Source organism: Musca autumnalis, unplaced genomic scaffold (genome assembly GCF_047663935.1).
Source record: "Musca autumnalis isolate F117 unplaced genomic scaffold, ASM4766393v1 scaffold_4, whole genome shotgun sequence".
Classification (NCBI taxonomy): domain Eukaryota; kingdom Metazoa; phylum Arthropoda; class Insecta; order Diptera; family Muscidae; genus Musca; species Musca autumnalis.
In genome coordinates, this window is record NW_027411977.1 from 237,960,301 (window position 1) to 237,983,932 (window position 23,632).

Below are 23,632 nucleotides of genomic sequence, written 5' to 3' on the forward strand. Positions count from 1 at the left end.
ATTGTGATATAAATGGGCCGATTCCGTACAGCGAGGCGAGTCATGTCGCGTCGTCTATCGTCTCTGCGACAAAATTTAAAAAATACACTACGTACAGCGATAGAAAATAATCGTCGATAACAAGTTATTTTTATTTTTTTTTTATTTTATTTTTATTCGTTAGTAAAAATGTACGGCGACAGCTAATTTGTTGTCGCCGGAAAATGAACATTTCGGCGACAAAATTTGACGACGTCAGGCGATATTGCCATACGGAATCGAAAAATTGCATTTGGCAACGCGACACGACTCGCCTCGCTGTACGGAATCGGCCCAAAAGACATCAAATCCATCAATGGCAACATTTGTTTGACTTCGCTTGACTCATATAATGTATTCCCATTGCAACGGTAACTTTTTTGATACAAAAACCCCCTTGATGTAAATGCGCTACAACAATAACTCTGTTATTGTGATATATTGACAGTATTTGGTTGACTTCCCACATGTCATAAAATGTATTCTCATTGCAACGGTATTTTTTGATACAAAAAACCCACTTGATGTAAAAGCGCAACAACAATAACTCTGTCATTGTGATATATTGACACTATTTGGTTGACTTTTCACATGTCATTTAATGTATCCTCATTGAAACGATAATTTTTTGATATAAAAAAACCGCGTAATATAAATGCGCTATAACATTAACTCTGTAATTGTGATATAGACACATCAAATCCATCTATTGACAATATTTGGTTGACTTCTCACATGTCATACAATGTATTCTCAATGCAACGGTAGTTGTTTCTCATTGTTCTAATAAAATTGAGGAAAAAAGTTCACAATGGCAATACGTATTTTATTTAATATAAAACCTGCGTGATGTGAATGCGCTATAACATTATCAACTCTGTTATTGATTTGTCACATGTCATATAATGGATTCTCATTGCAACGGTAATGGTGTCTCATTGCTTTAAGAAAAATAAATGATGTACTCTTCTCAAACTGTCAAGTACTAATAAGGTTGAGGGAGAAAAAGACCGCCAAAAGAATCTGCCATAGAACACAAAATGGAGGGTTCTTAATTACTGTTTGCAAAATGGCGGAATTAGCTGGACACTACTACACTTACACACAAATAAACTGAAATGAATGCAACATGACAAAGACAAAAAAAGGCAATTAAAAACTCGAGAATCATGTTATGGATGAGTGACACAATTGTCAATGTATTGTCAACCAAATTTGATGTTCTCTCTCATGGAGTATCATATAATGAGATAAGCACAAACATTACTTTCTTTGGCAAGTCCACCTCTACGACATTTGAGGTTAGGTTGTATCTTTTGCCGCGAAAGATTAAAGTAAACTAAAACAATAAAGAAATTTGTTGCTCAAAATGACAAATTAATAAAAAATAATGAATAATTTTTAATTAATTATAAAAACACATTAAATAGAGCAAATTATTGGCAGCGAATTGCACTTAATAGTCCCGTGTTACTTCTTAATAGAATAACACAAATATAAAAATAAACTAAAACAATAAAGAAATTTGTTGCTCAAAATGACAAATTAATAAAAAATAATGAATAATTTTTAATTAATTATAAAAACACATTAAATAGAGCAAATTATTGGCAGCGAATTGCACTTAATAGTCCCGTGTTACTTCTTAATAGAATAACACAAATATTACTTCCTTTGGAGGAGCCTTTTTGCTTACAAAATGGCGGTATTAACTGAACACTTTACATACATACATACACAAACATACTGAATAGATAGAATGCAACAGGATAAAGACAAAAATAGAAAACAATCTCCTGCTCTTATGTGTGTTATGGCGCACACAAAAAGTGCATCTTTGAAGGACTCCTCAAGTATTGACTTTCAATTTCTTCAATTATTTAAGGAAAGAAACCAGTAAGGAAAGGATCGTAGTCGGGCGGGGCCGACTATATGATACCTACACCACTGTGAATATGTAAAATATATGTATATATGTATATGAGATATATATCAACTTGAACTGATTTCTATATAATATGGTACCCTTATTACTAGACAAAATTCCGTCACACCGTCCAAAATTCATCAAAATTAAACAGATATAGGGTGTTTGGAGCAGCAAATACGTGAAATCGGGCGACAATATATATGGGAGCTATATATAAAACTGTATTGCGATTCCATACCACATTTTTTGAGTTACCGACAAAAATCGGTAACATAAAAACGCAAAATTATGAATGAAAAGTTCAAATAAAAGTTGACAATACTCTTGCAATCGGTAGGGCTTTTCGACTGCTAACTTACCGAAAAATTTCGGTAATTACCGAAATTATAAGCATTTTAATTTTACCGACAATTGTCGGTAACTCGAAAAATGAGTTAGAGAATCGCACTACTGAAGCGATTTCGATATAATTTGGCACACTTATTTCTAGACAAACATTCCAAATTTCATCAAAATCGGAGGTGTATAGCGTGTTTGGTGCCGCAAATACGTCAAATCGGTCGAAAATTTATATGGGAGCTATATTCAAATCTGAACCGATTTCGATGTAATTTGGCATCTTATTTCTAGACCGAATTCAGTCACACATTCCAAGTTTCATCAAAATCGGACGTATGTATATAGCGTGTCTGGTGCAGCAAATACGTGAAATCGGGCGAAAATATATATGGGAGCTATATCCAAATCTGAACCGATTTCGAAATAATTTGGTATACTTATTTCTAGACCGGATTCAGTCACACATTCCAAGTTTCATCATAATCGGACGCATATACCGTGTTTGGCGCAGCAAATTTGTCAAATCGGCCGAAAATATATATGGGAGCTATATCCAAATCTGAACCGATTTTTACCAAAATAAGTAGCGTTCTTCCCTTGGCTAAAAAAAATTATTTTCCCCAATTTTCAGCTGAATCGGATAAAAAATGCGACCTGTACGTTGCGAACAAAAATACATGGACAGACGGACAGACATGCATAAATCGACTCAGAAAGTGATTATATGTATGTCCCCACAAGGAACTATGGGTCTATTTCGTTTCCTTTTTTATGTGGTGTAGGGTATAAAAAACGAGAAAAGGATAAAAGAACAGTTAATAAAATGAACAAAAACCCAGAGAATGATTAAAAGGAGAAAACATAAAATTTAATGAAAATAATAATCCGATTAGTCATGCTGCAGTTGAACATTTTCCAAGAATGTGGTGTAACCTCATCAATTATGTGAAGAAAGGAAAACTATTAAGAATAAAAAAGAGGTTATTTTTTTTAAGTTTTTCTTGGTTATAGTGTCCAAAGCATCTTATTTGCTGGATAAATAACAAAGGGGTTTAGGATTATTTCCTTTTCTTAAAGGTTACTTGGAAACATATTTCTTTAATTTAAGGAATCGTATATTTTGTCCATGTGCCGGAATAAGGTGGTGTTCCATCAGTTGCTCAAATGGACAATACGACGTAGGATCACTTTCAAAAAAGCAGAAATCTTTGTTCAAGTATGTATTAAGTAGCAGTTTTCAATTCATTGGATCGTGTCATAACGCTTAAAATGGTCCAGAATCTAGTTTTCAATAACAATACTTTTATTTGATGAAAACCCGGGTAATGTAAATACGCTATAACATTATTCACCCTGTTATTATGATTTTAATAGATATGGGAGGTTATGGATGCCGTCGTCAAAAAATCCACGATAAAACAAAGCATAAATGTATCTGTACCTCCGACACAAAATTTCGGATAAGTTCAGATTAGGACCTGCTCTCGAATCGCTTTGTTTTTTGTTGCAACAACTTGTATTCACGGCCCCCATACGACGGTACAAGTTTTATCGGGGGCAAGTCCATACTTCCTGAGAAAATAGCCTGAAAGATGCAAAAAGCCCCTATGACACCGCGTGTAGTGGTTGGAGCGCAAGATTACTCTCGAATGGATCAACCGATTCGGTCCACAATTTGGCTTTCGTAATATTTTGCCCAAACTTAGTTTAAGTTCGAAGATGGGCTATATCGGTCCACTGCTTCCGGTACCTCCCCACAAAAGTTCGAAAATGTTCGGAAAATTTGTGCGCACGATAACTCTTGAAGGAAGTAGCCGATTTGATCCATACATTGCACATCGTGAAATTTCTACCAGACTTAGATGAGGTTCCAATATGGACTCAATTGGTCCACTCCTTCGGGTACCTCCGACACAATATTTCGGATAAGTTCAGATTAAGACCTGTTCTCGAATAGCTTTAATTTTTGTTGCAACGACATGTATTCACTGCCCCCCATACGACGGTACAAGTTTTATCAGGGGCAAGTCCATACTTCCTGAGAAAATAGCCTGAAAGATGCAAAAAGCCCCTATGACACCGTGTGTAGTGGTTGGAGCGCAAGATAACTCTTGAATGGATCTGCCGATTCTGTCCAAAATTTGGTTTTCGTAATATTTTGTCCAAACTTAGTTCAAGTTCGAAGATGGATTATATTGGTCCACTCCTTTCGGTACCTTCCCCACAAAGTTGGAAAATGGTCGGAAAATTTGTGCGCACGATAACTCTTGAAGGGAGTGACCGATGTAATCCATACTTTGCACATCCTAATATATCTACCAGATATAGATCAGGTTCGAATATGGACTATATTTGTCTACTCCTTCTGGTACCTCTCACACAAAATTTCGGATAAGTTCACTTTAAGACCAGCTCTCGAATCACTTCGATTTTTGATGAAGCTATTTGCAGTCGCTACCTACATTACGACGTTAAAAGTTTTTTCAGGGGCAAGTCCATATTTCTTGGGAAAACAGCTCGAAAGGTGTAAAAACCCCCTATGTCACCAACCGATTTGGTCCAACATTTGGTCTTCGTCATATTATATCCAAACTTAGTTTCATGGGGCAATACGCGTCCACAAATTCCGGTACTTCTCCCCAATATTTAAAAAATTTCACTTAAATGCTAGACGATATCATTTGAATGGGCCAACAATATGGTCCAAACTTTGGATCTTCTAATATTTTGTTAAAATTTAGTTTAACTTCTGACTGACACTTTTTTAATTGTTATAATCGTATTTGCTGTTCTCTATTATAGAACATCACTATGACAAAGAGGCAAAAATTGACATATTGTTTGGAAAGGTTAAAGTTTTGGCGCGTAAAATTAAGAATAAAGTTTTCTTCTAACCAAAGTGGCAAATATGACTATTTTGCAACAAAAATATGATAAACCATAAAGTTATGCAAGGAAAATTAACACAAAGCAAATTGTGAAAATTTGTTTACATTTTACCATTACCTTTTGTCTTGGGACATCATTTATAATAATGCATTTTGACATTTATAATAATGCATTTTGACAACTACTATGAGAATTAGCGTCACCCTGAAAATCCACCAGTTGCATTCCGTCAAAGTAATTCTATTAAAGTAATTCTATTAATTAAGTTAATAACAATGACCAGCAATTGTAGTCCCCAGATTTCAAAGGATCGCATTATAAAATTAATTTTATTAAATTACTTTCTTTACTCTACAAAAAAACAACCTCTCTTAAACCTTTCTTTTCACATTTAATTACTCTGGCATAGAAGAAAAATAAAAAAAAAGAGTGAAACATGCATTGCAACACTGCTTTTATTTGAGGTGACATTTTAAGGCAACAATTTTCTGCTTGACTAAAGACCTTTGTTATGTTAAAAGACTGTTTTGCTGTAATATGCAATGCAAGTCTTCTTTTTTCTTCTTCTTCTTCTTCTTCTGCTTTGATCCTTGAAAATTTTTGTTTATAATTATTTTTCAACTTTAACATTATGTTTATATGATGCTGGCTGGTAGCGCATTGTATAAAAGTGGGTGGTGCCACGTTCTGTCATCCAAGTGGGTTACTTTTTTAATTATTTTGTTGTTATTTTGTGCTTTTTGTTACACACATAACAACGCAATATTATTGTCCTTTTTGTTGTGCTTTTGTAGTTGTTGGCAAGGATGCGTGGTATTTTCCCTTTGTAATTACAAACAAGAAACAACAACGAAGACGGCGGCGACCTACACAACTCAACGACTTTGGTGCTGCTGATGGCAATGATTTTCCCAACCAACTCGTTTTAGTTGACACAATTTCCCCCACATTTGCCAACTCTACGTTTCTTTTTCATAATGCAATTTTATCATTTACCAAGTTATCATTATACACTCATAACACAACGCCTCTATGTCATGAGACGGCAGAAGAGAGAGAGTAGTATTTTTCTTTCACTTTCATTTGGCAACCATGACACTTGTCTTGTTGCCTAGAGTGGGAGGTGTGTGTTTTGGGGGTGTTGTTGGCTGTTTGTTTCCCTTTTTTTAAGCCTTTTTTAATTGCTTAAGGATGTGTTTGTTGATTGTGATGATACTTGGGGGCACACCACACATTACAACATGTTGTACATAAAGATTGCAGTGTTGCTATTGTGGTGTTGTTATATACGACGATATGGGTTATTTTTGCAACAAAATTGCTGGCTGGCTGGTGGTATTCGGTTTGACAGAAATAATAACACATGATGATGTTTCTTTTGTCTTTGTTGTGAACATCCTTTATCCACCATTTGATGTCAAAGTGGCACTCACTGCCTGGTTGAGAGTGAAAAGAAAGAGTCAAAGCACTTTTTATAACCTCTTCCATACATTCTCTGTTCTCATTAAAGACGAAGAAGGCACCATTTTTTACTTTCTTTTGCAAGGCTTTAAGGCATCTTAAGGTTATGTTGCTTTTTTTTTTTTGGAGCGACAAATGTAAGGAAATTTAAAGAACATTTATTTTTATATTTTTATTTTAGAAAAATTTAATATTTTGCAAGAAATAGGTGTAAATCTAAATGCAAATGTTTTTGCTTCATTTAAAAAAAACTTTTAGGCATTTAAGGCATAACATTATGTTGTTGTTTTTAAGAGGAAATTTAAAGAAGAAATGTTTTTATTTTATTTTAAATGATAACAATAATCGGTCCATTTACCACACCAAACGTCAAAATAACGCATTAATGTAAATTGTTCGTTTACCTTTTGTATATCATTTTATTCACAATAATGCATTTTGACAGCTAATGTGATAAACAGCTGTTTTTGCCGTTGTACCTGTATTATTGTGCCATGCGAGCATCTACAGAAACTGTTTTTTAAATTTTATTTGAGGTGTTTTTGCAAGCGTTGGCAACCCTATTGAACAAATTTACCAGTTACATGTCATAGATCACTTTCAAAAAATAAGACATTTTGGTCCAAGATTCTTTTAATTTGCAGTTTCCACTTCATTGGATCATGTCATAACGCTTTAAATTGTGACTAGAATCTAGTTTTCAATGATAATACGTATTTTACTTGAAATAAAACATGGGTGGTGTAAATGCGCTATAACACTGTAAACCCTTCAATTTCCAGCTCATTGAGCCATGTGTGTCACAGCACTTAATGTCTAGTAAAATCTGGTTTTAAATGATAATACGTCTTATATTTGATGCAGAGGGCGTGTGATGTAAATGCGCTATAACAATTGGGTCAAGATTGTATTAACTACCCGTTTCCATTTCATTGGATCGTGTCATAGCTCTTTAAATCGACTATAATCTAGTTTTCATTGATGTTTTTCATTTGCTATATACCCACGTGATGTAAATGTGCTATAACATTATCAACTCTGTTATTGTGAATTCTTCTATTGACAACTTTTGGCGGACTTCTCTCTGACACAAACATAAATTGCAACGGCAAATGTTTCACAAGTAAGTGATCTAATTTCATACAAGTGTCAGTAAATACTTAAGAAATGGTTGCAAATGTGTTAAATCTTACAATTAATCAGGGAATATTAACAGATGAAAGTGCCGCCATTAGTAAGTAGGCATAAATGTCAAAATTCTTTTTATAACCGTATTTGGTCTTCTCTATCATAGAGCATCGTCATAATGACAAGAGACAAACAATTGACATTCTTTTTGCAGGGTTGCCGTTTTTAGCGCTTAAAATTAACGAATGAAGTTTCCTCCTAACCAAAACCAAAGTGACAAATATGATTATTTTGCAATAAAGTGCGATAAATCTTAAACAACAAGGAACATAAACAAACAGCAGATGGACTGATTGAAGATTGACACAAATTGTCAATACATTAGGTCTGTTCGATAACCCAAAAGTATGTACAAATTTGTACAAACGTTTACATGGACTGATGATTGACACAAATTGTCAATACATTAGGTCTGTTCGATGACCCAAAAGTTTGTACAAACTTTTACAAAATGCTGTTCGATAACAAACTTGTTCAGTAAAAGAGGGAATGAAGTCGCAAGAACATGCAAAAATCGAACTTGCAAAAAAATCAACCAAAGTTGTTGTTCTCTCTCATGGTACCTCTTATAACAAGAGAAACACTAATATTACTTTCTTTTGAAAGGCCACTGAAAACATTTGAGGTTATGTTGCATCTTTTGGGGTGAAAAATTAAAAGAAACTAAAACAATGAAGAATTTTGTTGTTTAAAATCGCAAATTTATAAAAAAATGAATAATTCTTAATTATTAATTATAGGAAATCTTTGAATTTACCAAACTATTAGCAGCTAATGAGAAAAATAAAAATATTTCTTTTTGAAGACCTTTGGGAGACATTTGAGGTTATGTTGCATCTTTTAGCGCAAAACTTTAAAGGAAAGTAAAAGAATGAATAAATTTGTTGCTTAAAATTGCAAATTTATGAAAAAAAGAATAATTTTTAATTAATTATAGGAAATTAATATATGGAACACGCGATTATCAGCAAATGGTACTTAACGCTCCCATGTTGCTTCATATAATAGAAGAACACAAATGTTACGTTACTTCCTTTTGAAGGACCTATGGCAAATATTTGAGGTTATGTTACAATTTTTGGAGGGAACAATTACAGAAGGCATATAGAATGAATAGAGTAACAAATAATTTACAATAAATTGTGGTAATTCTTCAACTTGAACAAAGAAAGCGATATTTTAACATTGAATATTTTTACAAATGTTAAGTTCTGTGGTAAGTTTATTTAAGATTTGTTAAAAAATATATTTTCTGTAGAAATATTAAGTAATTATTTTCCAAGATAACAAAATCTTTCAGAAAGGGTGATAAGAAGTAATAGAATAACAATTAATTGGCAATAAATTGTGGTAATACTTCAACTCGGACAAAGGAATAGCAGCGAATGGTACAATGGTGAACAATTTTAGGTTCTATGGAAAGTTTATTTAAGATTTGATTTTAAAAAAATATTTTCTATGGAAATATTAGCTAAATCTTTTTATCAAGCTAACAAAAATCTTTCAGAAAGGGTCTATAGATTGATTCATAATAGAAGAAATACAAATATTATTTCCTCTTGAAAGACCTTTGAGAGACATTTGAGGTTATGTTGTAATTTTTGGAGGTAAAAAATTACCGAAGGCGTATAGAATGAATAGAATCGCAAATTAATTGACAATAAATTTTGGTAATTCTTTAACTACAACAAAGGAATTGCAGCAAAAAATACTTAACTCAAGAAAACGTTGTTTTAACTTTGAAAATTTTTGAAATATTATAGGTTCTGCGGTAAGTTTATTTGAGATTTGATTTGAGCAAATATTTTCTATAGAAATATTAACTATATCTTTTTCAAGATAACAAAAATCTTTCAGGAGGGGTTTACAGAAGCACACTTTGTTTCAGAGAGGGCAAAAAGAAGCACAGTTTGTTACAGAATGTGTTAATAGAAGAACAAATTCTTTCATAAAGGGTCAATAGAAGCACTAATTCTTTCAGAAAGGGTCTGTGGAGGCACCAATTCTTTCAAAAAGGGTCTGTTGAGGCACAAATTCTTTCAGAAAGGATCCGTAGAAGCGCCATTTCTTTCAGACGAAGTTATATAAAAGCACGCTTTCTTTTAGAAAGTGCCATTAGAAGCACACTTTCATTCAGAAAGAGCCTAGAGAAGCACCGTTTCTTTTAGAAAGCGTCTATAAAAGCATCCTTTCTTTTAAGAAGGATCTATGGGAGTAAAAATTAGAATGTAGGTATAAAATTTGGTAAAATTTGGAGATTTTTTCTTAGTTCGGCTTATGGAACAAATGTTCTGTAAAAGGCCAGCTAAGTATGTAAGTAAGTATAAAATTTATAACAATTAGTCGATATTTTAACATTGAAAATTTAAATTTTCAATTCAATTTTTTTATAAACGAGATCCTAGCCCATAGGACCAAGAGCAGTTCTCAACGAAGTAGTAATCTCTATTGGCTTTCATTCCGTTCCTTGGCTACATACATCAGTGAAACTTAAGGCGCTAGGTAATTTTTAAAAGGTAGAGAGAATCTAAACAATTCCAAGCCCCATTGCGTGATAAACAGCGAATAGTTCTACAAGAATGGCCTTTAAATATTAAACGTTTTCAATTCCTGGATACCGAAAGTGAGCAGTTAAGGCGATTATGTCAATTTTTTCTAAAACTATTTAAATCTTCTTTCATTTTCCACATCCTTCTAGAAAAAAGATCCCCCAGGCACAATCGTTAATTTTAATTTTTTTTTCTTAACAAAAAATTGAGCTCCTCCTCATCAGGATGTATAACATATGGCTGGCTGGGTGGGTTTGTTTCCATTTCCAAGAGACCTCGCCGTTGTTGTTATTATAGAAAAAAGGCAGTTGTAAGGGGTTTTTCATCTTAAACACAGGCAGATGTTTATTTCAATTTTCTACACAAGAAAAATAATAATAGAAAACAGACAATAGAAGAAATGTAAAAGAAAGAAAAAACTAAAACTAAATGGGATATAGTGAGAGAAAAAAAGGTCCTTTTACTGGTATTCTTACTTTGATGTGACATGCAAGCAATCAACAGCAACAAGCAAGCATTGCAATGGTTTGAGTGTGTGCGTGTGTATAGTTTTTCTTTTATTTACAAAAGAAAATATAAAAAGGAAATAAACGAGACAGACACATTTCGACACAATATGTCATACATAATATAAACCAAGCGGCATCATGCAACATAGAGTAGCATGTGTTTGTTTTTGTTGTATAATTTGTGATGGTTGATAAGGAGAAGGATCGGTTTTGCTTTTTTATGATGATCCTGCTGTCTATCTGCCTGCTTTCTTCTAAAGTAAATAAACATAAATTATCTAGAATTATGTAAAAAGGACGCGTCGCCATCGTTGTGGTGACACAGCAGGAGTTTAAAGGTTAAACTCAGGTTTTCTTTCTTGCATTATCAAAAAAATAATTTCTTTGTGTGTCCTGTAAACAGGAAAAAAGGAATGCAACAGAGATAAGACGACATTTGAATTTTACTTCTATTATCTATAAAATAAAAAACCATTTACTATTCTAAAGGTATAAAGGTGTGGCTTGCTGACTAGCCAAGCCATACCATCCCAAACCCTCCATATCCCTTGATAAATAATTTTTGGAAATTTCTAAATGGACATTCTCATTCGTGTTGGGTACAGTTGAAATGTTGCGTTTAGGGGTTGTTTGTCCAAAAGAGGGAAATGTAATGTGTTGCACGAACATAGAAAAAGAACCGCTCTAAACAGTTGGAAAGTGGAAAGGTCATGTGTCACGATCGTATCCACACACACACACACACATGTACATGCGACGATAGTTTTGTCGTCAGCTGCCATGGTTGTAAAGTGTTAGCCTCAGGATAGTCATAAAAAAGCAAGGTGTTTTACAATTTCAATACAGTTGAACCCCCAAAAATAGAAGGCATGTTTGGTTTTGTCCCTTGAGGGGTTTACGAGTTTTGTTGTAGAGAAAAAAATTAGATGCAAATGAATGAAAGAGGAAGGTGTTTTACAATTCCGATACAGTTGAACCCCAAAAAATAGAAGGCATTTTAGAGAAAAAAAAAATTAGATGCAAATGATGAAATGTTCTAATGGTTTCATTACAATAAAACAAGTAAAAAAGTGTCAGTCTGCTTTGCCGACAGATAGATACCCTCAGCAAATGTGAAGCGAAACTTTCACCTCCGGACAGATCGAATGTATTTAAGGTCTCTTTAGAATGTTGTGGCCCTTTTTGGACATTTGAACTTGCCGACAAAAATGTGGATTAGGAATTAACTTCACTAAGACACAAATGTTGAACTTTTTTAGGGCAGGTACCCTTAGGGAGGAGCGATATGGGCCATTTTAAAAGTTAAACTAAAATATTAGGAGATCCAAAGTTTGAACCAAATTGGTTGCCCCATTTAAGTGATATCGTCCTAGCATTTTAGTGCCATTTTTTTAAATATTGGGGAGAAGTACCGAAAGTTGTGGACCGGTATGGCCCAAGAAACTAAGTTTGGATATAATATGACGAAGACCAAATGTTGGACCAAATCGGTTGAACAGTCCAGAAGGAGTAGACAAATATAGACCATATTCGAACCTGATCTATACCTGGTAGATATATTAGGATGTGCAAAGTATGGATTTCATCGGTCACTCCCTTCAAGAGTTATCGTGCGCAAAATTGTTCCGAACATTTTTGAAGTTTTGTGGGGGAGGTACCTGAAGGAGTGGACCGATATAGTCCATCTTCGAATTTAAACTATGTTTTGATAAAATATTACGAAGGCCAAATTTTGGACCGAATAGACAGATCCGTTGGAGGGTTATCTTGCGATCCAACCACTACACAAGGTGTCATAGGGGCTTTTTGCACCTTTCCGGTAATTTTCTCAGGAAGTATGTACTTGCACCTGATGAAACTTGTACCTTCGTATGGGGGGGAAGTGAATACAAGTTGCTGCAACAAAAATCAAAGCGATTTGAGAGAAGGTCCTAAACTGAACTTATCCGAAATTTTGTGTGGGAGGTACCCGAAGCAGTGGGCCGATTAAGTCTATATTGAAACCTCATCCAAGTCTGGTAGAAATTTCACGATGTGCAAAGTATGGACCAAATCGGTTACTTCCTTCAAGAGTTATCGTGCCCACAAATTTTGCGAACATTTTGGAACTTTTGTGGGGGAGGTACTGGAAGTAGTGGACCGATATAGCTCATCTTCGAATTTAAACTAAGTTTGGACAAAATATTACGAAAGCCAAAATTTGAACCGAATCGGTTCATCCGTTCGAGAGTTATCGTGCGCACCAGCCGGCCAGACAGACGGACGGACGGACATTGCTAAATCAACTCCAAATTGTCTGAAACACATTTCGTCCAAACATACTTGGGATCTAAAACCATTATTTCGATGAGGCACTTTTTGCCCGTATGAAAGTGTATATACTCTTTCTAGCCTAAAGGCTGAGGGTATAAAAAGTGAGGTTAGGTTAGTTGCTAATTTAAAGTTTGAGGTTATGCATTAAACCCACTCGATACTTAGAAACCTTAATTAGATTTGAATGGAGTTCGCATATTATTCTCTTGTTCTGATACTGAATAGGTTCGAAATTATGTAATAAAAAATTATTAAAAAATTGAAAATAAAAGTGAGGTTATGTATTAAAACAATTTGATTTCTGGAAAACCTAATCAGATTTGACTGAAGCGCGCCATAATAATTTTCTCTTATTTTGGTGTCGATGTTGAGTTCTTTTTTAAATGAACTTTATGAAATTAAAAATTGAGGTTAGTTGCGAATTTAAAGTTTGAGGTTATGTATTAAACCTATTTGATTCTTAGAAAACCTAAATAGATTTAGAGTTCGCATATTATTCTGGTACTGAATAGGTTCGAAATTAGGCAATAAACATTTATTTAAAAATTAAAAAAAGGAGGTTAGTTTGAGATTATTCACAAAATCCCATTTAATTGTTAGAAAACCTTACTAGATTTGAATGGCGCTCGCATACTATTCTCTTATTTCGGTGTCGATTTTGAGTTCTTTTTAAATGAATTTTATGAAATTAAAAATTGAGGTTAATTGCGAATTTAAAGTTTGAGGTTATGTATTAAACCTATTTGATTTTTAGAAAACCTAAAAAGAATTGGAGTTTGCATACTATTCTGATACTGAATAGGTTAGAAATTAGGTAATAAAAAAATTATTAAAAAAATTGAAAATATAAGTGAGGTTAGTTTGAGGTTATGCACTAAATCCCATTTGATTGTTAGAAAACCTTACTAGATTTGAATGGCGCTCGCATACTATTCTCTTATTCCGGTCCTAATTTTGAGTCATTTTTTAATGAATTTTATACATTTAAAAATTGAGGTTAGTTGCTAATTTAAAGTTTGAGGTTATTACATAAAAATAAATTTTTAAAAAACCTAATTAGTTTTAGAGGGACTTCTCATATTATTCTCTTATTCTGGTACTGAATAGGCTAGGAATTAGGTAATAAAAAATTAAAAAAATAAAATGAAAGGTGAGGTTAGTTTGAGGTTATGTAGTAATACCATTTGGAATTCACATATTCTCTAAATTTTATGCTGATCTTGAGTCCTTTATAAAAGGATTTTTTTACAAATATAAATGAAAAGGTGAGGATAAATAGAAATTAGGAAGTATAAAGACATGGTGGTCAAGTATTGATTATTTTTGAATAAAAATCAATTTAAAAATCTATTCCTTTTGTAAACTTTCCCACAATAAATTACAAAAATATTCTGTAAACATTTACCTCCCACAGTGCAATGCAATGAAGACAGATAGACAAGACAGTAATAATGATGTCTCCTTGAGACTCTGTAATGGTGCTGCTACTCTTAAGCTAGGATAATCAAGGTTAATTTTGATTTGGATGGAGTTCGGTACAGATCCTGAGTCCTGTTTTAAACGAGCTTTATGCAATTATAAATTAAAAAGAGAGGTTAAATAGGAATTAGGAAGTATAAGACATGGTGGTCAAGTCCTGATTATTTTTGAACAAAAAACTTTTATTTCTTTAACAAAACAAGAAGTTCCTATGCACTTTTACTAACCTAACCTAAATTTACAAACCAAATGCCTTAGGAAAAATCATTCAAAACTTTTTTAAAACACTTGCGAAAATGCCCTAGACTCTGCTTAATCACGCATAAAATTTAAAAACCATACCTTTATCGCCTTTCCCACCATAGATTACAAAAATATTCTGTAAACATTTACCTCCCACAATGCAATGCAATGAAGACAGCTAGACAAGACAGTAATAATGATGTCTCCTTGAGACTCTGTAATGATGCTGCTACTCTTAAGCTAGGATAATCAAGGTTTTTGATTTTGATTATTTTAATGGTGATACCTCTCCTTAAGTTATTGTGCCTGTTATTTGGGGATTTTTGTTTTTCTGTTGCAAGGTTGGTTTCATTTCTTTTTTACCTCCTGGGGGTTACACATTTTTGTTGTTATTACTGTTTATATTTATTTATCATACAACAACCTTATCTTAACAACAATGGCAATGTAGTGAGATGCTTCTTTCTAAGGAATCAAATGAATGCCAAAGTTATCCACTGTTCACTTGAAGAGGTAAAAAAGAGAAACGTAAATTAAACAAAACTCAGAGATAGACTCTAGAAGTACTAAATAAATAAAAACAACACGAAACGAAACAACAACAAAACAATAGTAATAAATAACCGAAAGGGTTTTTGTTGTTGTTGTGTTTTGTCTTGTTGTTATTGTGGGAAATCTAATGATGATGAACCGAACAAGTGTTTACTTTTGGAGTATATTTAGGAAGAGATTATTTTGGTGTTCAATGTTGTAACAAGGAAAACACAGAACACCCCCCAGTAAGGGGTTGAGAAAATTCCAACAATGTAAAAATATTTGCAGTTTGGTCAAGGGTAAAGAATAAGAATTAATGGTCATATTAAATACTTGACAAATTATTACTAGACAATAGACAAGGTGGCAGCAGTGGCTATTGTGTTCTGATGTCTATGTAATTTTCTTTCCTATAAGGTGACAGTGGCAGTTACTTATACTTTTTGTATGATGGTACCAACAAAGACTACATCATGGCCTTTCCCAGCAAAATCCTCATTACAAACCTCCTTTCCCACCCATTATTTTAACAAGGGCATGTCGCGCGAAATATCTGGTTATTTTGTAACCACTGAAATAGGTAGATGGTAACCACTGAAATAAGTAGATACTGAGTAGATTCTGACTACTTATTTCAGTGGTTACAAAATAACCAGATATTTCGCGCGACATGTCCTTGTTAAAATAATGGGTGGGAAAGGAGGTTTGTAATGAGGATTTTTGCTGGGTTGTTTCCAGTTTCTCTGTGGTATCTCAACGGAAAAATATTCGGTCCAAGTATTACCAATAATTCTTCTTGGTTTTCAAGTTCTTTTCCTAAAATTATTTACATTTTTTTAGTTTCTCCCAATATATGTTTCACCTTTAATAAAGGATATCTTCCCCCCAGTATCTCACCCGAAAGCATTTGATCCAGTTATTATTTCTTGATTCTTCTTCTTTTTCTTAATTCTCTCCTAATCCTAAAAAAATTATTTACGTTTTTATAATTAATTATGCCATTCTACATCATGTCATTGACCCATATCATAATTCTTCATTCCAGGGTACGGCCTACACCTGCCGTTACTTAAGTAGATTTATTTAAAAATATTTCACATGAAAAAAGGAGACGTAGGAAAATAAACTACAAAAGAAAACATTTTCATTTGCATCCTAGAATTCCCAGAAACATAATTCAAACAATGGCGGTATAACACACACATCTTTAATGCCACCATTGGAAAGAAACCTTGATTCAAAGAAAGGTTCCTTAATTTGGCTCCAGGTGTTGTGTATGCGCGCTGTTGCCTAACAAATTCATCTTAGGGTTTTTCATTAATACAATTATTTTGAGAGGTGGTGTTTGTCTTTTTCTGTTTCTTCTACATTATCCTTACAAAAAGAAAGATGTTTTTCCTAGCTGCTACCTAACCACTTCCATTTGAGCCTCTTATACCACCACCATCATCTAATTATTTGTAACAAAAATTTGTTATTTATCAAAGGAAGTACGAGTGAGTGTGTGCGTGTATTTATGTGCCACATACGCGCCATAATGTATTATTTGTTAATGAATTATTTGCCAAGTTAATTGAAGGAAACATTTTTCTTAAGTGTTGTGTCTTTCTATTTTCCCGAAGGTTCTTAAGAGAAGGCGTTTGGGATCACCATTATCAACACCAACCACCGCCATCACCTGCCGCACACACATTCCGTTGTTATAAGGTGTTTTTTTGGTACGTGTGTTAATTTGCCATAACTTCCGGGGAAGTAAAAAAGATGTTCAGCTTAATGGACTCTTTCATGGAATGTCGGGTTATAAATATACGAATGAAAGATATTAGATGATTACAACAATTAGTTTGTTATAAATGTAATTAACATAAGAGATAATTATGGAATTTATGTTTTCAAGGTTTTGATGGAAAAAAGTGAGGTTAGGTATTTATGGGACATTAAGTATGAACAAATATTAAAGGTTAGAAATTCAATAATGGTTAGAACTGTAGCCTAGATCTTATTGCAGAGCTATTTTTAAACAAATATGAAACAAATATTAAAGGTTAGAAATTAAATAATGGTTAGAACTATAGCCTAGAGCTTATTTCAGAGCCAATTTTAGCGGATTTTGACAATATGAAAAAGTGAGGTTAGTTGGTAATTTAGGGTTTGGTGGTTATGTATTAAAACCACTTCTTTTGTGGATAATCATCAATCTATTGAGCCGTTCGATGCAATAAAAATACAAAGCAACATCTTGTCACTTCTTCATCTCCACCTTTTTGAGCCGTTTTATGCAATAAAACAACAACATGTAAATGACTTCTTGTCACTTTTTCGTCTGCACTTTTTCTTTGGGATTATCAATAAAACACTACTTTTGTTTTCTTTTTTTTGTGAACTAAGTTCCATTTTTTTTCTTTTTCTTTGTGTTTGCTCATCCACCTACCTCACTTTCACGGAAATATTCCAAAATATTGCGTTGATATTCGACAACTTCAAAGAAACGTTGACGATCATTGCGTGGCACTGCTAATTTATCATCCTCGTCATCCAAATCAGTTGATTTAGCAATATCTTTGGCATTGCTATCGTCGAAAAATTTCGCAGCCGATGCACTGCGATCCACTGACATGGGTGATAGGACATCCGAAACAGACATGGGTGTTGTATCCAAGATATATTCATCATGATTATCATCGACAAATTTGTGATGAAGGTCACTGTGGAAAAAAATGAACATAAATTAGCATAAAATAATAAAAATTCAAACAGTTTTTGTGGTTCTTACCTCCTTTCGCTTAAAATATGATGATGTTGTTGCTGTTGCAAACGTTGTTGCTTTTCATGAAACAGATTTTCTTTGTCAACAACATCCTGACTAGCTGCTGTTGTTGCATCATTTTGTTTACCGGCCACCAACTGTTGTTGTTCAAAATTCTCATTATGATCCTCATAGACGGAAAATGTTTTAAATTGTTCCACCGGCACCACAGTAGATTTTTTGCCACCCAATGTTTGCTCGTCTTTATTGCTATTTTTAACATTGCCAACATCACGGAAGGCCTATAGGTGGGGAATAACAAAAAAGGAAGAGGAGGAAAAGAAAGGAAAACATTTAATATTTGTTTAAAATGAAAGAGAAAAAGGGAATTAAAGAGACCATAAATCAGATTCTTGATTAAAATATTTGTTTTTAAATAAAAGTTGGAAAACATTTGGAGCAAGTTGAGTTGAAGCATTAAGCTCGGATAAAGTTAAAATTTTTCCTATGTAGCCGGCCTTTGGCCGGGGATTTAAGACTTTCTCCTATGGACTGGAGCCAATCTAGGGAACGGGAACAACATTTTCTTTTAAATTAAAAATTTTCTCTAAGTACCCGACATTTAACAAGGGAATTTTCGGAACTTCGGAGGCCCATATCTCGGGAAGTATGGACTGCCGCAATAAATGTTATATATATTTGTGATCAGGGTAACGACCCCTACCTGTGGAAAAAATTTGGTCCCGATCCGAGCTTAATGCTTCTAATCTTAATCTTAAGCCTAACATTTTTTAACTTAATTCTATGGTTTTGTTGTTTTCGTGACCATATTGTACCTTAATATCTAAATGATGTAATAATGGGAAGAGTGATTAGCTTCAACCTGGTGCATACAAAGAATTCTTCGATCGTCCCAGTCCCTTCATTGGTCATATGAGAGTTACTAACCACTTTCAAGCACAGCTGTTCTAGGACTCCTGTTATGCACCTAGTAAGGGGTTTCATATTAATAATATAACTTCCTTAAGTGAATCAACACTACTTTCTTCATCATAACCTTTCCCAATATTCGCTAGTTTTTTTTTCTCGAGAGTTTATTACTCTTCCGTTGTACCAAATATCACAAAACCAAGCACTTATTTTTTTGTTTTTGTCAAGAATTCACCTGACAAGTAAATTGTTGTTTTTGCTATCACTAAACAAATTCCTTTATGTTTCATGTGACATACATATTTTTAATGCTTCGCTGGTTTAATTCTACCTCAACATGTTTTTTGTCACACTACAACTCCTAAGAGGATTTCTGTTGTATTTTACAGAGACATTTGTTCATGTTTTTCTTTTAAAGGGGATACAACTTCATTATGAACTTTAAACTAAAATGATAATGATTATTATTATAAACAAAATAAGCAATTAAGAATTACTTGCAACTCCTTGGTTCCTATCAACCACAATTTCCAAAACGTTTGGCATAACCTACCTAATGTTCTCTTTGTTGTGTCAAAATTGCCCAAGAAGTCGTCAAATGAGGGTTTGTGTAATATTAGCTTTATTTTAATACGTTAGACATCATTTTGGCTAGTATTACAGGCAGTAATATGAGTAAAGGGTGGGAAAGTATGAAATTTTCAGCAACAAACCCCATTAAATGTGTTTATAACCCTTGAAATATATGCAAGTTTCTTTATTGGGCCAGTCACAGGCACTATTCTCATTGTTTTAATGGGAAAAATCCTGTTACACTTCAATTACTCTACATGTGAGAGCAAACGTCATTATCTCTACCGATATTCTCATAGAAAATAAAAATGATAATGCAATGGTGTTGTTGTTGTTGGTTGGGGTATTCTGGCAAGGAGAGTGAAGTTGCTTTGCTATTTAAATGTAATGATGGTAAATAATAAATAACAAAGGGGAGAAAGGAAGTTGTTTACATGTTTTCTAGGGTAAAATGTTTGTGGCGCAATGTCTAGTACAGCTGTTAAATAACATTGTAGTTGTAATAGTTGATACTGTGGTTGTTTTTGTTGTTCAGTGCAATAAGAAAAACTTGCATTGCAGTGGTTTTTTGTTTTTATTTCATTAGATGCCAATGTATTGGTCTATTCTCTATGCTGAGAGTAAAGGTGAGAGATGACATTGCTTTGTTTTGAAATGTAACGGAAAAATGGCGGGAAAATGCCAAGGAATGTAAACAACAAGCCGTTGTAAAGCATCAAAGCAAAGAAAGTTGCAAAAATGTAAAGGAAAATGGATTCAAATGAATAAAAATGATGACAAAATGTAAAGATAATAATTAAAAAAAACACGATACCTATAACATAATAAAGGAAAATAGAGCGGCAAAAAAATAAATAAAGCGTCAAAGCAAAGAATCTTGCAGTTTTGTGGGAAAATTAAACGAAAATGGATTAAAATGATGAAAAAATGTAAAGATGACAATAATAACGCACTAGGGGATATTAAAAAGGAAAAAGGCGGCAAATAAATCAATGGAAAGATAACAAAAATAACCATAATGGCATCATTACGTGTGGGTAGTGAATGAAGAGGGAAAATTCAATGAAAATGAATTAAAACGAGCAAAAATGATGAACAAATGCAAAAATAATATTAATAACACAGTAGGGGATATTAAAAAGCCAAATACCTAGAGTGGCAAATAAAACAATTTGAGGTGGAAAAAATTGCTAACACAACCACAATGAAATTATTGCGAGTAGACGAGATTAGCAATTATCGTTTTAATGTTGAAATTGTTAAATAAAATGACTAAATTTATAAAAAGTATTGAAAAAATAACAATAATGAATTTGCAGGTTGTCGTTTTGTAAGCGGAATTGGAATGGAAATGTAGCAAATTAAGGTATCTATCTATAGAATTGACACAAAACTAAAAAACCGTCTTAAGGGAAGGGTGTAAAAGGAGGATTAGAGAAGGTTTGTTTGGCACTATATTGTAGATGCCACTTTAGAAAAACCTCTTTTAAAGAAATTGAGTCTTCAAATTTGTGAAGCACTTGTGTTGTGACAATATTTACTTTTCCACAGGTCAATGTCACAGAACACCAGTCTTACTTTAGATAGATTAACATAACCAAATGAGTGGAAACAAGAAAAATTTAAAGCCAAAATAATCGAGAGGGACACAATAAAAAAAGGGGAACAAGACGAGTTTAGGGCCCAGTCCCGGATCTTGATGATATATATACTACATATAGCCCTTGTGGCCCTGAGTATAATGGTGTATATTTTGTCTTGCACAAGTAAGTCCATACTTCCGGAAATATGGGCCGCAAATACCAATGACATTCTCGAGAACGGGAACAAAATTTTCTTTTAAATTATATTTTTCCTAAATAGCCGGTCTTCGGCCGGAGATTTAAGACTTTCTCCTATGGACAGGTGCAAATCTCGGGAATGGGAAAAAAATTTTCTTTGAAACAATAGAATTCAGAGGCCTATATCTCGGGAAGTATGCACTTGCCCAAGACAAAATGTATATCATTATACTCAAATCCACAAGGAATATCTGTGGTATATATATCATCAAGATCCGAAACCGGGTCCTAAACACAATTTATGCCAAAAAAGGTGAAATTAAAAATCGAATTATTAATTTCATGGGAAATAACAGTGTAACTTTACAGGTGGTCATTGTAACAAGAATTTGGAAGGAAATTTGTCAAATTGATGTATCCATATAAAAAATGGCATATAACCTTAAAAAACACCTAAGGGAAGGCCTAATACGGAGAACTTGTCTAGTGCCTATAGTTTCGTGAACAATACCACCGAATACCCGTTTTGCCATACATAGAGTCAGGGGTGCCAAGTTGGTGGTTTTCCCGCTACATGTGGTGACTTTTGACGTACAATAACCACTGTTTAAGCAGGAATGTTAACTGTTTTAAGGTAAAAATTGCTACAGACCTATGGAGCGTATGTGGCTGTAGCGATTTTTACCTCGGAACAGTTGGCATTCCTGCATAGAGTAATAATTATTGCCAAATGACTTGGAAAAAAGGAAAATGATAAGCTTGAGATAGAAGCCTTATATGTCTAGCATAAACTCAGCAGATTTATAAAGCAGAAGATTGTAAAAAATCGATTGTTTTATAGGTTGACCTTCCGCTGCTACATATTTATTTATTAATCAACTTTACAATAATTCTAAGCCATCGGGCCAAGGCTTTCCGCTCTTCTACAGTAAGGCCTTCAATTGGAAGACTTTCTAATCTTCTATAGTAAGGCCTTTTTCAATTGGAAGCCATTCTGCTTTTCAATAGAAAGATTTTCTGCTCTCTGTAGGAAAACCTTGTGCTTTTCAAATGGAATACTTACTCATCTTTTATAGGAAGACCTTCTGCCATAACTTTTGCCAAAGCAAATTGTGAATATGTTATAAAACACACGGATAGGTTGAAAGACTGAATTTCAGGTCGTTGACTTTAAGAGCCCATTTTCATTCTAACTAGAAAATTGCAACTCTACTTCCGTTCTCCATCTAGGTACACTAGGTACATCAAATAATGATCATATCCCATGATTGATTCCCAAAAAAAGTGATCAAAGCTAAATGACACTTTTTCATTGCTATAGAGAAAATTATGCTGTCATAAAAGTGTCCAAACTAATTTAAATGAAAGTTATGATAAATAATTTAAGTTAATTAAATGTTCATTTATAGGGACGGGACGATCACAACACAAAGCATGATGTCACAATAAATATAAACAAATCATGGAATATTTAAAAAGCAATTGAATTGATTGTTACCTAGAAAAGCCTAACCACCATGTAGCACATCTTCTTCTCCTCCTTCACCAAGATAATATAAATGTGTGAATGTAAAGAACAAAAAAAGGTCGCCTATTTGGTTGCGGCTTCTGATAAGAAATTACAAACATAAAACATATTTTCAAGTCATATACCTACTATGTATTTGCCTTCAATATTTTGTCATAAAAACCATAACCAAATGACCATAGTAGAAACACGATCAACCACATGCGGGTTTGGGGTTTCTATATGGGATAGAATATTTCAACAACAACAAACAGAAAAAAGTCGCGTGCTTCCTCTAAAGAAATTAAGTGGTGAAGCGAAGCGAGGAATAGAGGGGTGGGAGCAGCAGCAATAAACAACTAAAAAGAGACGTCTTGCAACCAATTGTAAATAATAAATATATGAATAAGAATATTATAAACAATTACCCAAGGGTCGAGCGAGCTTTAAGTTGCAGGGGGAGATAGAGTACGAGAGCAGGGATTGGGGGAACTTGACTTGTTGCAGAGCTCAATGTTATACGATAAACAGAAAAAAAACGCAAACACAAAATTTGATTAGGAATTTCCATATGTGTCTTGGGAACAACACAAAAGAGCAGAGCACATACTTTGGAATATTTGAGACAACAAATGTGGAATAA

General features: G+C 33.6%; 1 protein-coding gene across 1 annotated transcript in view; it reads right to left on the bottom strand.

The window, feature by feature from the left end:
• The window catches only part of LOC141402379 (G2/mitotic-specific cyclin-A-like), a 52,475-nt gene that overhangs the window by 24,088 nt on the left and 4,755 nt on the right, over positions 1-23,632 (bottom strand). The window contains exons 3-4 of the mRNA XM_073983446.1: positions 18,226-18,500; positions 17,884-18,157 (exon numbers count right to left, since the gene is read on the bottom strand). Of these exons, the coding sequence (XP_073839547.1) occupies positions 17,884-18,157; positions 18,226-18,500 (549 nt within the window). The remainder of the gene's footprint in view (positions 1-17,883; positions 18,158-18,225; positions 18,501-23,632) is intronic.